Here is a 19,006-nt window from a genome sequence, read left to right as displayed (position 1 = left end):
TTGTACTTATTGAACCTCCCCAGTTGAAAAAATAAAAAAAAAGGAAATATACGTATAAACTTAAAGGAAAGAGGTGAGATTGAGTAGTAAGTAGTAATCTTTATACCTATCACGTACACTCTGTACCGCCATCTATGGAACGGCACCGAAGTCCTCCCAGCATCCTTAGTGGAGGGCGTTTTTTTTAAGGGTCGAAAGGTACGAAAACGAGAAACCACGCCGCCCCTTGTGTCTTAAAAATTATAGAAGCTAATTCGTGAGAACTAGCTTAACTATATTTAAATGGCGCTAGGCGGCAGCACTTAACAATCCCCTATCAAAGGTAGGGGGCGTGCCGCGTGATTTTATAGACGCACATGGCCCACAATAATAATTTACTACTCCATTTCACCTCTTTCCTTCAAGGTATAAAAATAAAGTTGGTCTCTCCCCCTTTCCATACAATTTTAGATGGCATTATAAATATGGAAAAATTTTAACGATAACGCACCGGGAAAACTTTACATATTCCCAAGGAAAAAAACAGATAAATTCAATTCTACCAAAAATATTGTATTGGTCTATTCAAATGCATAAAGTAAGGTCCATGGCTCAGAGATACAAAGTTGACAATCAACATTCACGTGGTTATTAAATAAATTCAAGAGATATATATAAATATATATAAATAAATACCGTAGGTCTTAATGGGATCTTGATGGGCTTTGGTATGTGTGCGCGCGCATGCCCTGTTCTACACCCCCCCCCCCCGCCAGCTCCGTGACAAAATTCCTTATTTCTTTTTTGTATCAGAAAGGTTACAGACAAAGAAAGACAGAGAAAAAAAAAATAAACCAGGGGTATTATTTCTGTAGCGAAGGATTTTCCTTTACTAACTTTTTACAAAGCCCCTGAAAGTTGGGCGTATAAATGACAAACGTTACTTGTCACCAATGTTAAAGGCAAGGGTGGAGTGTTAGACATCTATACGGACACAGACGAGACAAATTGTATTAGACAGGAAAGGTATATATACATCGGGAGTTCAACCCCGGGGTTCATACCAGTTTCAGAAGTTAATAGGTACTAACCTAAGACACCATTGATTCCCGTAGCGATTTTATGGAATACTTAAGATTGAGATGGTGTATAAGATTTATTCGCACGGTTACAGTTAATAAAGGGGAAGTTGATAAGATGCCTTTAAAGGAAATGGATAAAGTTAGGCTTAACTGTATTAAAGGATACGATGCGAATACGGATAAGAAAAACTATAGCGGTGACAAGATGAGTTACGCGCCTAGCTTTCATTCCTAATCCCTGTTGGGAAGCAACTCTGACTTGGGTTAAACACCATCCGCAAATTGCACTGCGTCCGAAGCCATACTGTAGTTCTACCCTCTACGAAACTTAGCTCAGTCTTAACGTATCAAAGTATGGCAATCTCGGCTTGTTTTACAATCACCGAAAGAAACGGAAACAGAAGTCCAAGATGAACAGAAAACCCAAACGTACTTGCTAAGAAACTAGGCTTTTGCTTCTGGCATCTTTATGACGAATCTTTTTCACGGCCAGGGTTTTTTTCCCGCCAAAATAACCTAACCCCCGAGGCAAATATACTTAGGGTAGAGGGAACCAAGGCTTAACTAAAATATGAGCTCATGAACGCGAAGGGGGCAGAGAGGATAAATGGTTTCAATGAAACTACGAGCACGAGGAGAGGGTGCTAATTCTCACAGCCAAAAACATTACGTAGGCCTATCTGCTCCCGCCTTTTTTTTTCAGAGTCTTGAACCTCGTGCACGTGGTAATCTGCTGGCTTATAAAATTAAGTGCGCTCGTAAAAACGTTTCAAAATGGGGATTCATGTAGTTAATAAAGAGGCGCCATCTCTCGGCTCGAGATGTATGTGTGTGTATACCGCCTTTCTTTTTAGGTGTTAGGCTTAAGCTACTGAAACAAAAACAAACGAGGGGTACTGTAAGGTAAGAGGATAATCGCGGATTCATGGCTTCTTTCAAGAGTTTACCGAAGTAATGCGCCGAAAAAGAATGAAAGAAGTTGTATAAGCTGGTAAAAGGGTTCTCATTCTATAAGCTTATTTTTAGGCCAGACAAAGGGTTAGGAAATTGATAAACCTTTAAGACGTCACAACTCTGGGTTTTTAAATGATAATATTAGGTAATTTTTGAGGGTTTGATAGATAAAATTATTCTCTTTTCAATGGTAAATTACTTATTTAGGGGTTTACGTTTTTAGTTTTCAGACTAGGAGGTTTCATACCATTTACACAAGGAGGTGGCAAGGCTTAAGGAGTTACATAAGGAGACCAGACTCCGCGGCGGAGTCAAAAGTCAGACATCCTTGTGTAAATGGATGGTAGTCTGAAAACTATGTATAGAAACAAAGAATTAAGCTTTGTTCTTCACTCACTGTGATCATCAGCGTTGCAAATAACGTGTTCCTTGGTATGAACGGATCCGTTGCTTTGGTCAGGCAAAGGTTCGTGCTTCATCCAAAAGGCGACGGTGAAATTATCGGTCAAATTGTGGCTAAGAGTGGTCTCCGGGATGACCACCGCATTGGTGGCGCCGTCGAACTCGTAAATTTGGTCGCTTTCGTGACCCTCGTCCGTTGGTAAACCTCGAGTCCATTCTGTACCGATACCAGGGGATGGCAGCAAGTCAACGCTGTCCGAACTGGCCCCTATAAAACAAAGAGATAAGAATAGATTTAGATAAATTTGACTAAATCAACACGCCTTGGAATAAATTTAAAACTGTATTTAATGAAATGCAGTAGTTTTCTTTTGGGTTAAGGGGGTTCGTTTAAAGTGCTAGTTAAATGCGAGCGCAAATACTTGGAAAAGTAATATGGTTTAAAACCCAAACCATATCTCTATTTCATTGTCACTTTGAGACCCATTTTCGAAGGTTCTCAGCCAATAGAAAGAAGGTTGCAGAGAAAGAGACACAGACCTAACAACTTTCCCCACACCCTGCCTTTCTTCTCTATTGTCTCAATTTAAATGACAGCTCGGCAAAATAAATCCCCAATAAAAATAAAACGGAAAACCTAAAGTCCAATGGCTCTCATAAAAGTTCAACACTCTTTAAGTTTAAAATCGGAACGAAAATTTAACTCAAGATAAAAAAAGGCCTAAACTTAATTTTGTTCTAACTCGCACATTATTTATACTGCACCACCAAGTTAGAACCATCTTTATAACCACATTTATAGTTACCGAATACCTGCTTTATATTAGTTAATTTATTCATATCTGAAGCACAAAAAATAAATAGAACATTCTTTGTGCTTATTTCAACCAATTCCACGGAAAAAAACTTCATCATTCATCCCCAAAAAGATAAAGAAAGAAAAATGAAGATAAACTTAATCATAATAATAAAAGGTAAACGCATGCGCCGTCTTATGAAATGTCTCGTGAAAGAACTTTTGTTCACTTAACATCAATCAATAGGCATAAACCTAGAAACAAAATGAACGCCCCTTAATCATCCTTAGCCCTTCATTGAAGGAGTTAGCTTGAACCACAGCAGTCTCGTGAAAGAACTTTTGTTCACTTTATATCAATCAATAGGTACATATCTAGAAACAAAATGAACTCCCCTTAATCATCCTTAGCCCTTTATTGAAGGGGTTAGCTTGAACCATGGCAGTCGTTCCCACGAGAACGTGCATGGGTATAGGGAAAGGAGAGGGGGGGGTCACTTATATGAATGGCGCGAGAGCCAGCCCAATATCTGGCGGTAAACAACGCAATAAGAGAGAAGAACGTTTTTATCTAAGGAGAGAAGAGAATGTATGCCAAACTCTGGCTGCGGCGAAGCTATTGTCACGGAGCGAGAAATACAAAAGGATGAAGCGGAAAAGTTCCAAGAAAAGATAGAACGACTTATTATTCTCGGAATAAGAAAAAAAGAAGAAAAAACCATGATGGGTTGGACACGTAAATGGTGCAGAATTGCAGATAGAAATATAAATAGACGTTTTTACCTATAAAGGAGATGACAGGTGAGTTCTTATTTATATATGTGTAAATAATAATATAATAGGCAGTCGCAAATATAAGCATTAAATGAATGATTCTATGCCTAATAATAACGTCTCTTCGATTTAATGATATACCTGCTGGGTTCTTGCTAAATCCCTAACTTTTCCCAGGTTATATCCCTGAGCATTTTATTGCAGGGTTTATACAGCTTTAGGAAACCAGGTTTCCCTGATATTTCCAGGTTTTTTTCCCCATATATTTCAATGACATTTCCAGGTGCAAGGCCTAGCTGTCTTCCACGTTCGTATGATGAACCCTGCATGGAAAATCTAAAGCCACAACGCCTCAAGTGTACTCAAGTACTAATACAAATCCTCAATCCTCTGTCCTCAAAATTCTACGAAATTCATCACAACATTTAATTAATATTCAACAGTATCATTTCCCAAAACGCGTTGCGTTGCTCAACTTATGCGAATTACAAAACTGCCTTCAGTACATAACGTTCTATTCAGGTTATAGACAGTTCCAATAAATATTTGTGCAGAGAAACCAACACAAAGGAGGTTAGAGATCGCCACCTTAGGTTATTTGATTTCACTGGCGCCAATTCAAGAAGAGGCAACACAAGAAGGTGACCTACCCCGCCCCTGTGCATAGTGTTTGCTTCTCCTCAAGTAATTAATAGAACGGTCTATTGATTAACGTTAACGAGATGCGTTGACCCCGGCCGGAGGTGAAAGATACCTTTAATTCAACCAGTAGACATTACTGGATGCCATATCCATATCTAACTCGGAATTAAGCATAGCGAGGGAAATCTAACTTCCTCCCTGTTGAATGAATATACATATGGATATTTAGTAATTCCATCCACAAAGCTTAAAGGTAAGATGTAAGCAGGGTCTTAACACGACGACTCCCATGCACTTCTTAACCGTCTATATTTCATATTCGGCTTAGAAAAGTGGACAGAACAACAGAGTTAAGAATATAGGTTATCTATAAGTCTCATATGCGTAATCATTATTACCACGTGAAGTGTATTAAAGCCGAAGTTATTAAGTAAGAAATACGTTACTGTACTACAAACACGGTGGAGCTAACTTTAATTTTATCTACTTCTAACAATACTGACCATTAATAGAACCATAGAACTACCGGCACTTCGCGCTATAACGGATATTTCAGGATCGATATATTGACAGCTACGTTTTGACGTTCAGGTAAACGGCCGGCTATAACCGATAAGAACCCATTTAAGACCTGAGAACCTTTTGATAGAGCTTCATATAATACGAACCCCAAAATTGGTTCAGGACTGATCACGCTGAAGCAATATCTAATGGCTTTGTTTTGTCCACATACCCATCAATGTTTTTTCCTAACCCTAAATTAAGCAGACGACACTGAGGCCGCCCTAAAATGGTAACATGGATTAACTAACGCTAGGGATTGTTCACTAACCGGGTTTCCCATGTAATGCTATCGCCAACTACATGTTCCGAATTATTCCTTGTTTCCCCTCTTCATTCCCCCAATTAATTGGACCAAAACGGATGTAGATACAGCGCCATCTCTACGCAAAATAAATAGTTTTTGCGTATTTTAAAGATGGCGGCGCCCAATTTAAGCGGGATAATTTTGACGTCATGGGACACGTGATATTTGGTCCAATTTTCTTATAACTTCTGATAGGTGGCGTTTGGAACACGCATGCTTTTATCTTTTAGGGGAACGAACGATGGTAGTAGGGGGTGCTAAACTGATATCCCTAAAACCTGGAGATCACTGTGCAACCCATCTTAGAACGTTACGTTCTCGGGTGTTGCATGGGTTCCAGGCAACAGAACACCCCGAAACCCACCCCGGAACAAGCTATGGCTATAGCTTCCATCGGAGCCTACATACCTGATAAGGGTTTAGTCGATATTCAGTCAATGGCAGAAATGGGCTGCTGGGAGGTGGGTCGGACAGAAGGGGAAGTTTGGGGGGGGGGGCGTATTTATTCCCTTTTAGACATTTCAGTGGACAAGACTTCTACATGACTACGTATCTCGATTTAACTGTGAGAGGAGGAAATATATATATATAACATGTTGTTTGACCCATTTCAGAGACTTGGGTTGGTTCCCCGGTTGGTTGGTGAGCACGGTTTTGAATAGGAGAGGACCAGGAGGTGGTGGTATATGGTGTAAGCTTGCTTGTATTGTACAAATACCTCGGTAAGTATTAAATGGAATTAAAATAAAATTTTACGCTATATTGGCTTCGTCTACCAAGCAAAAAGCGTATAATTTTAACGGCAAACATTAATTTCAAAAGAGCTATAGCGTACCTATGAAGGTCTGATATTAGAAAGCTTAGAATTATTAATTAAAGGGTCTGTGTAAAGAAAGCATCGACGTGTAAAAATTATTTTAAATACGTCATAGGCACGTGATTGAGGAAAGGTGTGGTGTGGTTCAAATAATTTTCTGTAATATTGTAGATGACACGCGGTGCCATTATTCATTATTTCTGTTCCTTTAATTCAATTAAAAACCTTGCCTTAATCTTCTTGAAGGTGACATTAAAGAAGTATTTTTCAAAACACGTAACGTTCCTAACCCTTGGTTAGGTTATATATTACCTCGAGTCGAATCCCAACCAACCCACACGGAACCAACAAAGAGCTTCCTAAAATCCTCCCAACAAAGGCTTAATTTTCTCACGGAATCACGCTTAGAAAATAAAAACATTACGTGACGAAAACCCTATTTTCATTTAGAAATAAAATCACGTTTGAGTTAAGCCTCGTCCTTTTTTCTCCCGGGCCTTTAATCTGATACTGAACAGAAAATGAAACACCACCAAACATAATCGCTTTAGAAAACAAAGCGTTCGGATAATTGCACGTGAGAAAGCAAAGGCCTAAATAGATTAAAGAATTTATGGACGAACGCAGTCGCATGCACGTGATGCTACGAAAATAGGCCCGATTCAATTCAATTCATACAGTTAAGCCTTATATAATGATTCTAGTAGCTACCTGCTTTAATTTGAAATTATTTTCTATTTTTAAACAACAGTTTCCACCCAATTTTTAAAATAGTCTTTCTTTTTTTATGTTTTAAAAGTAAATGGTTAAACCTAAATATAACGAGCTCTTTGAAGTTGTTTAAAGAAATGGTTCTTTTCTTAAGAATAAAATTTCTGTTTTCTAGAATTTTTTTCTTTTCTTTTCTTATTATTGTTATTACGACTCGTGTTATACTTTTGTTCTCGAGAGAGCCGTCCAATTATTTTGTCCCAATGGAAAACGTGTAAACAAGTTGGTGTAGTGTTTATATAATAAATAGTTTCACACCACTCGACGGTAAATAATTTATTAAAAGATATTATTCTAGAAATTGCAAAGATTGAAGATGACCTACGTCACAATAAGGTGTTAAATATTGTTCTTACGTCATAGTTCTTAAGCAGCAACAATAAAAAAGGGTTCTAATAACAAGGGGTGCAAATTTACTATACACTGATTGATTTTAAAGGAGAGAAAATTCCGATGGAGGAACTAAAAAATTGTCAAAACAGTACAGGCGCGTTTTTGACGTTGTTAAATTTCCATTTTTTACAGATATTTTTTTCCTTTTTCGATTACAGGGCTTGGTATTGGAAGAATTTTATTCCTAGAGGACCACTTAGAATTCAGTTCGATTGAGGAACAAATTTTTTAACAGAGCTAGCTAGGGCCTAGAGGGTTTACAGTTTATTAAAAGGAAAACGGTGGAAGGATTACGAATGAAGTCATTTGCGTTAAAAAAATAAATAAAACACCCCCAACGTTATTTTGTTGTTGGTTTGGGAACCTTTAATCTTATAAATTAGACGAAATATTGACATATAGGCCTAGGTCAATGAATATTAATGTCTACCTACTCAACTGGAGGAATCTTGTACACACTGGAATTCTAAAGATGGTGATAATTAGCAAAGGATAAATGCATTTTTGGCTACCAAATTAATTTATGCAGTGAGCTTAGGGGGAATATATTAATTTCATTTACTTCCGTCCCCAAAGTTCAAACAGGGATAGATTTAATTTTAGAAGTGGGAATGGAGAACCGAGTAATGTGGGCGCGCGTCAAAGTCCCGGACCCCCCTTCCAAGGGACGGGGGGGGGTATGAAAGAAAAGGCAGTTCATAGCGACAGAGGTAAAAAGGAATTACGTATTTTTCGCCGTCGCCGTCAGCAACGTCATCTAAACGTAGTTTAAGTGAGCCCCAATAAGATAATTTAAACTTTTCGGTACGTGTTGGAGGGAGGGGCTCTATACTGGGTGGTCTATGAGTCGGACTGAAGTAAATACAAAACCGTTCTCCATTCCTACTTCTAAAATTAAATCTATCCCTGGAGTTCTTTGAAATTAATTAATTTCGAAATATATACCAGAAGAATACAGTTATTTGGCCGATTTTAAGTCTAAAATGTATTTTCTATTACAATTTGGCGTCAGTTCCACTGTTTTCAAGTTATGATTGGAAATTAGGTTTTAGGGATGACCCCTTAATTAAATTAGAAATCAATGTCTTCCAGTTTCTTAATTAAATTAAAGGGGTCATCCGTAAAATACTAAAATAAATCTTTACTGTTCCTAATATTATTATTATTATTATCTATTTTTGTATCAATAAAGCTAATCTATCACGATCAGTACTATCCCCTTAAGGGAATATTTATAAGATGCATGCTATGGATGAAGCTGGGTCAAAAGGGGCACTCGAAATCATCATCTTTTAGTCAAATAAGACCTGACAAAATGGCTGACTTTATTCTAGGTCGTTCGATATACTTTATTAATGAAGCTTCGATGCTCTTATTTCCCGCCATAACCCATTGCCGCGCGCGCCAACCCATGCTTGGGAACCAAAGGGGGGGGGGGGAATGAATTTGAACTCTAGAGTCACGTGAATTTCAAGAGATGAAGTTTTGCATAGCAGCTAACTTTCGCTAAGCCTTTGACTAAATTCATTCAGAATATTTGTTCAATAATTAAAGAGCCGATCGATTCTTCCACTTCATTTTCAAGAGATGCCGTGACTCTCACTCAACCATGACATTTATTATTCCTTCAATAAGATTTAACGTCACGTAACAATCCGCCTTCACTTTTGTCGTATTGAAAATTCCCGTTGGAACGGTCATAAAACTCCCCAAATTCATATCGGATGAAAAAAAAAATGCCACGAAGATAATTTTCAAATTTTCAAAAGACTTGAGGAAATTTGATTTTAAAATTTAAAGCCTTGGTTTTTGATATCATCGTTTTAATTAGGAAATAAACTAATCAATTTTCTTCTTAAATTATCTATGCTAATATTATAAAGAGGTAAAATTGGTTTATATGTAAATCATGTTGGTCCAAAGGCTATTAAATACAATAGTCACTTAATTTCAACCAATTTAATATTTTTCGGTTCATTTGATGTACCTTAATGTTTTTGGGGGGTTGCACATAAGTCAATTTGGCTTAGCAACCCTATCCGTCCAATAAATAAATAAATAAATAAAAAAAACTGTCATAACCTCGAAAACTAATTTCACCAACTGTCATAACCTCGAAAACTAATTTCACCAACTGTCATAACCTCGAAAACTAATTTCACCAACTGTCATAACCTCGAAAACTAATTTCACCAACTGTCATAACCTCGAAAACCAATTTCACCAACTGTCATAATCTCGAAAACCAATTTCACCAACTGTCATAATCTCGAAAACCAATTTCACCAACTGTCATAATCTCGAAAACCAATTTCACCAACTGTCATAATCTCGAAAGTAATTTCACCAACTGTCATAATCTCGAAAACTAATTTCACCAACTGTTATAATCTCGAAAAGAAATTTCACCAACTGTTATAATCTCGAAAAGAAATTTCACCAACTGTCATAATCTCGAAAAGTAATTTCACCAACTGCCATAACTTCGACTTATAAAACTATCTAATCCAATTTTCTTCTTAAATAAACATTTTAATAAGATAAGACTTAACGAATAAGGATGGTTTTTGATTAAATTAAGACTTTCCTAGTGTATTTCCACGAACCATTTCCCATGCCCGGGCCCCGTAATTTCACTTCCAATAATAAACTTCCATCTGCAATTATAATCTTTCATGATAGAGTCACGTGGTATGCTTCAAATATTTGTCAGGTTCCTTATTTTTAGGAGAGGAGTATATTAGTCCAATATTTCTAAGTGCGAAGCGTTGACAAGAGCCGCCTCTGCTGCCGTTGCTGCATCAGGGAATTCCAAGATAAAAGCCTCAATTCTCTCTTGTACAAACCTATAGTCAGGCCAAGGCTTAAGAGTTTGCACGTGTACAAAAGGAGCGAGGAGAGGAGAGACGAGTTTTTCACAAGTTCTCACGCTGTTCTCTGTTAATTCAAGTTGTCTTTTCTCCAATTCCGATAACATCTGTACGTGACACTTTGGATCGCGAAATACTCCGTGGCCGCGCTAACTTATATTTTCATCCTGTCTTATACCGCGTTTCTTTTATCCGTTTTCTATTACACGTACTTTTGAAGCAAAGGCTTAACTAAAAATATACCGACGATGCTTTAAGTCTAAAATCTATAAAAAGGGGTCTAAAAATTCACTTCCTTTTTCTTCGTTTGATTACTTAATCCCTGTGTGTACATTTCAATTTAATTTGTTCAATTGTAATCAGACGTTACAACTTTTAACTCAACTAGGTTAGTCAAAAAAATTGGTCATTGATTAATTTTTAATTTGGTGATTCAACTTGAATCGAAAAGTGATTAGCCACTCGACGTTTACTTGTAGTATCATAAGTTTATAAGATATGTTAATCTCTTGTTATTGAGAGCTCGTAAAGCGAAGACGCCTGGTGAGGCGCTGTCAAATTTGGGCTTAGTAATGCAGACTAAATAGGAGCTAGATGGAAGTCCTAGCTGCAAAATTAACCACCAAGTGTAGGACTTCAATTCTCGCTTCCGTCGTTCTAGCTCGAGCTGTAAGTCTCTAGCTTTACTAACTTGTATAGGTAGTGTCATACTTATGGAAGGAGCATATCTCATAAACTTATGGTAGTATCCTATCAAGTTTCTATCGCCTAAAACATTTCAATATATTCAATTCTCGAATAAATTAAATCCCGCACACTCTAGACTAATCAAAAACGTACGTAACATACGGTACGGAAGTTATAAATTCGATCCATTCATAATTGGCGCTAGAAACTTGTAACTTTATACAACATTAAAACACGTCTTTTGAAACCAAAGACTCAATCGTAATAACGCACTAAATTCTAAGAATTTCGTTATGTATGTAAGTTTCCCGCCAAAACCGTTCAGACGCGGTAAATTTCCCTGTAATGAAAATTCTATAAAATCGTCTTAAGACTGGTATTAAGTTCAACAAGATTCACAATATTCAAACCATACAGAGAACTTTCTATATAAAACAAAGAACATTGGGAGAATTATAATTTGAGGAACACTAATAGTCTATAGTATATACATCGTGTTTCTGGTACGTCTGGCATAAATTAATTTATGCCAGAATTATCAGAAACACCCTGTACACATAGGAAAGTATATATAAAGGTAAAATTGTCTTTAAAATGTTAATATTAGGTATACAATATAATGGGAGATAATCCCATAGAGATCCTTAAGGCTTACGAAAAGCCTTATACACGACTTAAGTTTTAAATTTTTAAACCTTATGAAAAGGCTTAACCATTCTATGGAACTAACGTAAAAATGAAGTAAAAATGTTTGCAAAATCCGATCTAAGGAGATTAAAACGCAGCTTACGTTTGAAATATCTCACTCGTTTTAAAACATGGCATATATGTACTTAAATAAATAGATTAACACCTCTTTTAAAGTTACTGGTTGAACTTACACCTTGTTCCTTACTTTAATGCTTCGGTTTAATGTACTTCTAACTAAAGTTAGGTTTATATTTGACCGTATTTACACGGCTCCATGGAGATTAGCGCAACATCTATCCAGCTGAAAGGAATTTGTTTCGTGTATACCGAGGAAATAAGGAGCAATTTGCAATAGTTAATCTTCTTAGAAGTTCAACAGAGTATAGGTGTTAATTAAAATTAAATTAAATATTAAGCCTAAAAGCCAAAGTTAGAAACAGATCGATAACAGCAGACGAGACTTTGTTTACGTATCAATTAGTTTTGGTAGACATTAGGAAAATCTGATTATATATAGGCCTATATACCCAACGGAAATTTGAAAAGTCATTAAGCCTTGGTTTCAAATTTAAGCTAACATTTCACGCGCTTTAAAAATTTGCAATTTCACGTGCTTTGTGAATTCATTATAAAAATTGTTAAGCCTTGTTTTAAATCTTCATAATTTCACGAGCTTTAACAATTTTTTAACATGAAGTGCTTTGTGAATTCAGTAAAAATTGTTAGCCTTGTTTTAAATCTTCATAATTTCATGAGCTTAAGGCATAATGTCACGTGATTTGTGGTTGGGAGTTGGGACTCGGCCCTTAATGGGCCAATCGCAAATACCTATAGTCTAGAAGCACGTAATAGTTCAGCAGCTAATGATACATGCCATAAACTTATCTGAGAGGGTTCAATAATAAAGGTTATCTAAGCTCTTCTCTACTTAGAGTTAGGGTCAGACCTTATACTCTTTAAGCCTTGGTCGCAACTGAAAAAAAAGGGACAAAAATAGGCCTAACCACAGAGGTCCTATTAGCCCCAATATTTATACATTAATTTAGGAGATGTTTATCTATCAAAAGCCGCCAACACACACACGGAGAGAGACAAGAAATCGACCACATGGGGAATAGACCTTAAAAAAACTGCACCTTTGTTTGCCTTGTGAAGATTTCAGGCCTTAGGGTTAACTATAGAATTACTAGCATTGCAAACTCCGAATGTACACATGAACCTCTCTCTCGAAAAGGTCTACTATACGTAATATTAAAAAACGATAATAATAAAAAAATATAGCAAAAAAGGCCCACCTAATAACCTCATATTCGCCGGGTCAAAAGAAAATAAGATCCCATAAGAGCGTTATTATATAAGGAATAATATAGCTTTTCGTACCCAGGATACGTCATTATTTATTTATTTACTTATGGCTTTGTTTTTTCCAAAAATGAAAAAATTAAAATCAAATTAACTCACAAGAAAAAGCTTTAAACGTAAGTTTGGTTTGCGAGGGTCAATATAACACAGGTCACGTGATATAAATTCAGGAAGCAAAATTGCGCCTCCTGGGTACGTTGTTTTATATATTTACTACTTCCTTATGATGCGCCCTTGTTCCAAACTTCTAACCCCTTTTGAAGCTATATATCGGTAGATAACCAAAATAACTTGACATAACAGTAAAGCTTACAGCGAAATAAAAATAACCCCTTATAAGAATGACAACTAAGGTTGTCTTCAATTCCTACTCTTAGGAAAGGGATATCGTCTCAGATTGAGTGTTCAACAAAAGCACAAGCCTATATACGGTATACCAATACTACAATAGGAAATATCATTGTCTTAGCGCTTTCTTTCTATTGAAGTTTGTTGTTGAGACGCGCAACCTTATAGCATCCTTAACCTTGTCAGAAGAGCGGCCCTTTTCATCAATCACGCGTAAGAAAGGAACAAGGGTTGCAAGAAGGGTGCGTTATCGAGCATGCGCACTGGAATGGATGGGCCGAGGGGGGGGGGAGAAGTTCAATATGATTGGATACTAAACTATAGACGATCATACCAACGGATCAACAAAAAAAGTTCCAAACAATTCCAATAATAAAAACCCATAAGAATCTTTGATCTCGATACCCTCCCTACCTGTATATCTCAAAAACTGCGTTGCAAAGGCTTAACAGGGTTATAAGGAACTAAGCCTAATTGCTTTATTTTATTTCGTATTACGAGCATACCACAATTCATTAATGGAGCTTTTTCATCTACAGCTCTAGAATGTTCCCATATCGTTTTGAAAGCATAGCTCAAAGGCGTCTCCATGGTTACAAATTTAAAACTCTGTATCTCTAAACCAAGGCTTAAACGTCCTATTTGGTATAATGAGGAAATAAGGTCTAAAAACTTTTAAAATGTAGGCCTATTATTAAACCAATTTAAAAGCTAGAGTATGAAAAAATGCAGACCCTTAAAAAGCTAAAAAAAAACCGAAGCGCGGTTGTAGATCTAATAATAAAAAAAAAAACACCTTGAAAAATTGTATGAGAGAAAATAGGAAGAAAATGTCAGCGTAGACAGATTAATTGTCGACGGTATTTTCAATTCCATTTTAACGTCGAGATACTCGCCCTCAGACTGTACAGAAAAATAAATGATTTTATCATTTGGGGGGGAAAAAAAGGAACCCAAAAGCTCTTGGAAATAGCGTTGGGTTCAATTCAAGAAAATAGAGAGTTTAAGAAACTAACCGTAACTAGGGGGAACACTACGCATTAGGCTTAACCATGGGGAAAGCGACCAAAAACTACGCATTAGGCTTAACTATAGGGGAGAAAAGTGACTAAAATTTACGCATTAGGCTTAACTAGTGGGGAAAGGTAACGAAAAACTACGCATTAGGCTCAACTAGGGATGAAAAATTGACGAAATACTACGCGTTAGGCTCAACTAGGGATGAAAAATTGACGAAATACTACGCGTTAGGCTTAACTAGTGGGAAAGGTAACGAAAAACTACGCGTTAGGCCTAACTAGGGGGGAAAGTGTCGAAAAACTACGCATTAGGCTTAACTAGGGGGAAAAGTGACGAAAGCCTACGCATTAGGCTTAACTAGAGGGAAAAGTGACGAAAGCCTACGCATTAGGCTTAACTAGAGGGAAAAGTGACGAAAGCCTACGTATTAGGCTTAACTCGAGGGAAAAGTAACGAAAAACTACGTATTAGGCTTAACTAGTTGGAGAAAAGTAACGAAAAACTACGCATTAGGCTTAACTTGACGGAATTCTACGAAATAGGCATAACTATAAGAATGGGGCTACACGTTTTTAAGTCAGCTTCTTAAACTCTCTAATAATAAATAAATAAAAAAACACAAACTTCTTTTTACGGTCAAAGGACTCTGGTGGTAAACGGAATCATTGGTCATACCTTTCAGGAGTGGGGGGAGGAATGCGCTGCTAAGCCTTGCCTAGCAACGCCAGCTATAGGAGGAGTTACTCTATTAGAAATACAAGGCATCCCCAAAGAAGGGAGGTTTAAGTGAAATAGGGGGGACGGAGGGGGTAACGGACGGAGGAGAGAGCTTGATCTGAAGGAACCATTTATATTGCTTTATATTTATTTTAGGCCAAATCTCATTGCTTTTCCAAACCAAACCAAACCAAAGGAGATGGGGAAACTCGAGGACAGTAAAAATCAAAGATGAAGGAAGACTCTGGGAAAAATCGAAGCCATTTTTTATTTTCTTTCCCTCCGCCAAGTTCTATTCGTCGTTGCGTTGAATTCCACGAATTGAAAAATACCACCAGCTTAAACCAATTAATCTTCCAAGTACGCGATTCAATAAATTGGATTTATTATCAGATAAATAGGCTTAGGCCTAAATATTGTTTTTCGTCTCCTCCACTGATGTGAATAGGGTTTTATTTTAGTTTTAATTGTTCAGGATTAATTATAATTAATTGTAATGAAAGAATATTTATATTGAGATTAGAGATTACATAGTGTTCAGTTTAATTAATCTCTAATAAATTCTTATGGCGCCTGTAAGGTAGCTTCACAGCGAGCACGGAAACTGGGCGGTTCCCATTGCGAGCTCCAACACCTTCTGGACACATGTAGTGATTTCGCGAGTGATATGGGACTCTCTTTCAACCCGAGCAAATGTGTGGTGCTAGATTTCAGCCCACTACCCGAAGCACAAAAACCGACCTTCTACATCCAAAACGAACCATTGGTAGAAACCAAGGAGGTCACGTATTTGGGTACTCGTCTTAGCGTAGATTTAAATTACCTTCAACCACAAGAACGGGAAATACAAATGCGTGCCAATAGGCTAAAAGGAGCGGTGAAACATAAAGGTCTTCACTCGTATGATTCACTATTTGTTACCCGGACGCTGTGGAAAGCGGTGGCGGTGCCAAGCCTTACATACGCTAATGATGTACTATGCCTCAGTCAAGCCACAATGCTACGCCTTGATCAGTCCCAATTCTTGGTAGGGAAGGCGGCGATTGGCGGAAATTTTATAACTGCTAAGGCAGCTATAGATGGCGAGCTTGCTTGGTCCTCTTTCGCGCACCGTGAGGCTAAAAGCAAATTGCGATACTTGGGCCGACTACGATTCACGGACTCCTCGCGTGTTATAAAAAAAATGTATGACTATGTTCGTTTCTCGGGCTTAAACACAAATTGGATGACGAGAATGACACAATTAGATCGCAAATTTGGGAGCCGTCAGTCCCGTGCAGCCCTAACCTCTAGGCACGAATGGTGCGGGGCTGTCGACAAATCCGTTCTCGAGGCGTCAGAAGACCTTTGGCGTACTGAACTACTTAAACATCCTAGTCTCGCCCTGTACCGTGCACATAAATCTTCGCCACGCCTAGAATCTTTTTACTCCAACGATAAAGGCAGTCACTTGCTTTTCCAAGCTCGGACTGGGTCCCTCCCTACGACTGGTCGAATTTCAACAATATTTGGAGGGGACCCTTCTTGCCCTGGATGTCCAAATACGGTTGAAGATGTTCACCATATAGTCATGGTATGCCCTGATTTTGCCTCGGCCCGTGTCACATATTCTACTCGGGCTGCAACACTCGAGATTCGTCTAGGTTACATTGATCCCCACGTATTCTCCTCCGACATTTTACTTACCAAAAGGATTCTTACCCTCTGGAATCAACGCCGTTCAAAAACATTACCTAAAAAACAATAACAGTTTCCTCCCCCATTCTGCTAGTGTGCTGCGCCCCCTCTCACTCCGTTGGAAGTAAAACAAAATACAAAATGTATTGTTTCATTGTATATATTCATATTGTATATTTCATTTTATTTAATCTTGTAAATCTTACCTTTCTAATGCTACAAAAAAAAAAAAAAGGTATGTACCAATTGCTTGCGAGCCAGTAGTGGCTCCTCCCTGTTTCAAAAGGGATCTACTAAGAAGGCAAATAAAGATTCATTCATTCATTCATTGGGCAGGGTAAACATTTCTACAGGGGCTATGGAAAAATACATAGGGATGCTTCATCCTAGATGTCGGCTTTTCCCAAATACACTAGAGTTCTTTCGATGAATCTAGGCAGGGTAAACATGTCTACAGGGGCTATGGAAAATTACATAGGGATGCTTCACCCTAGATGTCGGCTTTTCCCAAATACACAAGAGTTCTTTCGATGAATTTGGGCAGGGTAAACATGTCTACAGGGGCTATGGAAAAATACATAGGGATGCTTTACCCTAGATGTCGACTTACCCTAAACACACCAAAGCTATGGAGAATTACCACAATTTCAAGTGAAATTAAAGTACTGGACGTTTAACGTGAATAATACAAGTTATAAAAAGCTAAGTACTATTAATTTTATCATTATCTATTAGTAAGTACATCCTAATCCCTAATCGTTAAGCGTGATTAGACGAAAATAATTATTTCGCAAAATTAACCACCACGTCCATCGTAATTAAGATTAAGGCTAGTAAATAAAATACACCACCATAAAAATCAAGACTTAAGTCCCTACCGACTCTGAGGCAAAAAAAGGGGTCAAAGTTCACCGATATACAGACTAGTCCTTCCTAGCGTCGTAAAGAGTAAGTCCACTCCTTTTTTCTCTAGAAAACCTCCAAGACCCCAAAAAGAACTAAACCAACCGGATTGCAAGTACAGGCGCTTATCCGGCAGTTATTTATGGATGATCCCCCATCGCGACATCTCCAAAAGAAGCGGGATGGGGGTGGAATGCGGGTAGAGGATGGCAGAACGACCGCTGGATTAAGGAAAGAAACTGCACATTCTCTTATCGCTCAAGCTTCGGACTTAATAAAGAACAACAATAGGCAAGAACCCCAGTGCCAAGTTAACTTGTCTTGGGATAAGGAGGGCAAAGGTTAAAAAGTCATTCTTGAAAGACTCAACTCTCTAGGTACTTTCATGGGAAGTGTAACTAGTAATGTAACAGTCAACAAATATTGACGTTTGAGATGGTTACTTTCGTTTCATTGCAGCAAAAGGAATAAGCCTAAACTTACACTAAAAAATACTTCTAATGCAACCTAAAACTAGCATACATTTAAATAAGTCAAGAAATCGATAAATGAAGCCCTAACCTTAAGCCTAAAAATTACCAGACGTGGTTACGTCATAGTTACATCATCGCAAACAGCGCAAAAGAAATTGAAATCTAGTTTTAATTCCTTTCTAAAGAAATGGATTTCAAAAACCCTGCAGGCGATGAATGATTGAAGAAACTCCCGCTGTTGTCGAAGCCTCTAGTTGAGACGCGAGATATACGTCATAGTTACGTCACCACAAATAAAGCGAGAGCGCGCTAACCTTTTACAAAAGGTCCAATACGTCGACCAAATCGAGACGCAAAAGCGAAGGGGTCTATCTAGAAAGAATTTGACGACATATCCATCCGCATCGGCATCGACCCGGAAAAAAATCTTTCTCCTTTCGGTTAAAGGGCAAAGGGTGGTTGGTTGCTTAGTCCCTACGTAGCAGTAGGTGCTACTCTCCCTTCCCTCTCCCCCTTTTGTTCCCCACCCCCATAGGAAGTTAGGCGCGGAGTCCAGGGAACTAACTAGAGTCACGAGTAACATGACAAATATAAATACGCCAAGCTATAAAACTCCTCCTGGTGAGGCAGAATGAATAGGTAGAAACACCTTCAAGGATTAATATTGGTATCTAGCAATGAGTCCCCAAAAAGGTGGGCGGGGTGTAGTATCGTTTGCTTGATATAGGGAAACAGCAAAAGGGGCGGGGCTTCAAGAAGGCTCCTCCCATTTACATCACCT

At 37.9% G+C, this 19,006-nt stretch overlaps 1 protein-coding gene across 1 annotated transcript in view; it reads right to left on the bottom strand.

The window, feature by feature from the left end:
- The window catches only part of Cals (calsyntenin 1), a 118,789-nt gene that overhangs the window by 10,937 nt on the left and 88,846 nt on the right, over nucleotides 1-19,006 (bottom strand). The window contains exon 7 of the mRNA XM_089858079.1: nucleotides 2,413-2,685. Within this exon, the coding sequence (XP_089714205.1) occupies nucleotides 2,413-2,685 (273 nt within the window). The remainder of the gene's footprint in view (nucleotides 1-2,412; nucleotides 2,686-19,006) is intronic.

Source organism: Phalangium opilio, unplaced genomic scaffold, assembly GCF_054372755.1.
Source record: "Phalangium opilio isolate 3A_F unplaced genomic scaffold, DU_Popi_V2 ptg000011l_1, whole genome shotgun sequence".
NCBI lineage: Eukaryota > Metazoa > Arthropoda > Arachnida > Opiliones > Phalangiidae > Phalangium > Phalangium opilio.
The sequence above is the reverse complement of the archived record's forward strand: the minus strand, read 5'-3'. Positions and strand labels throughout refer to the sequence as shown.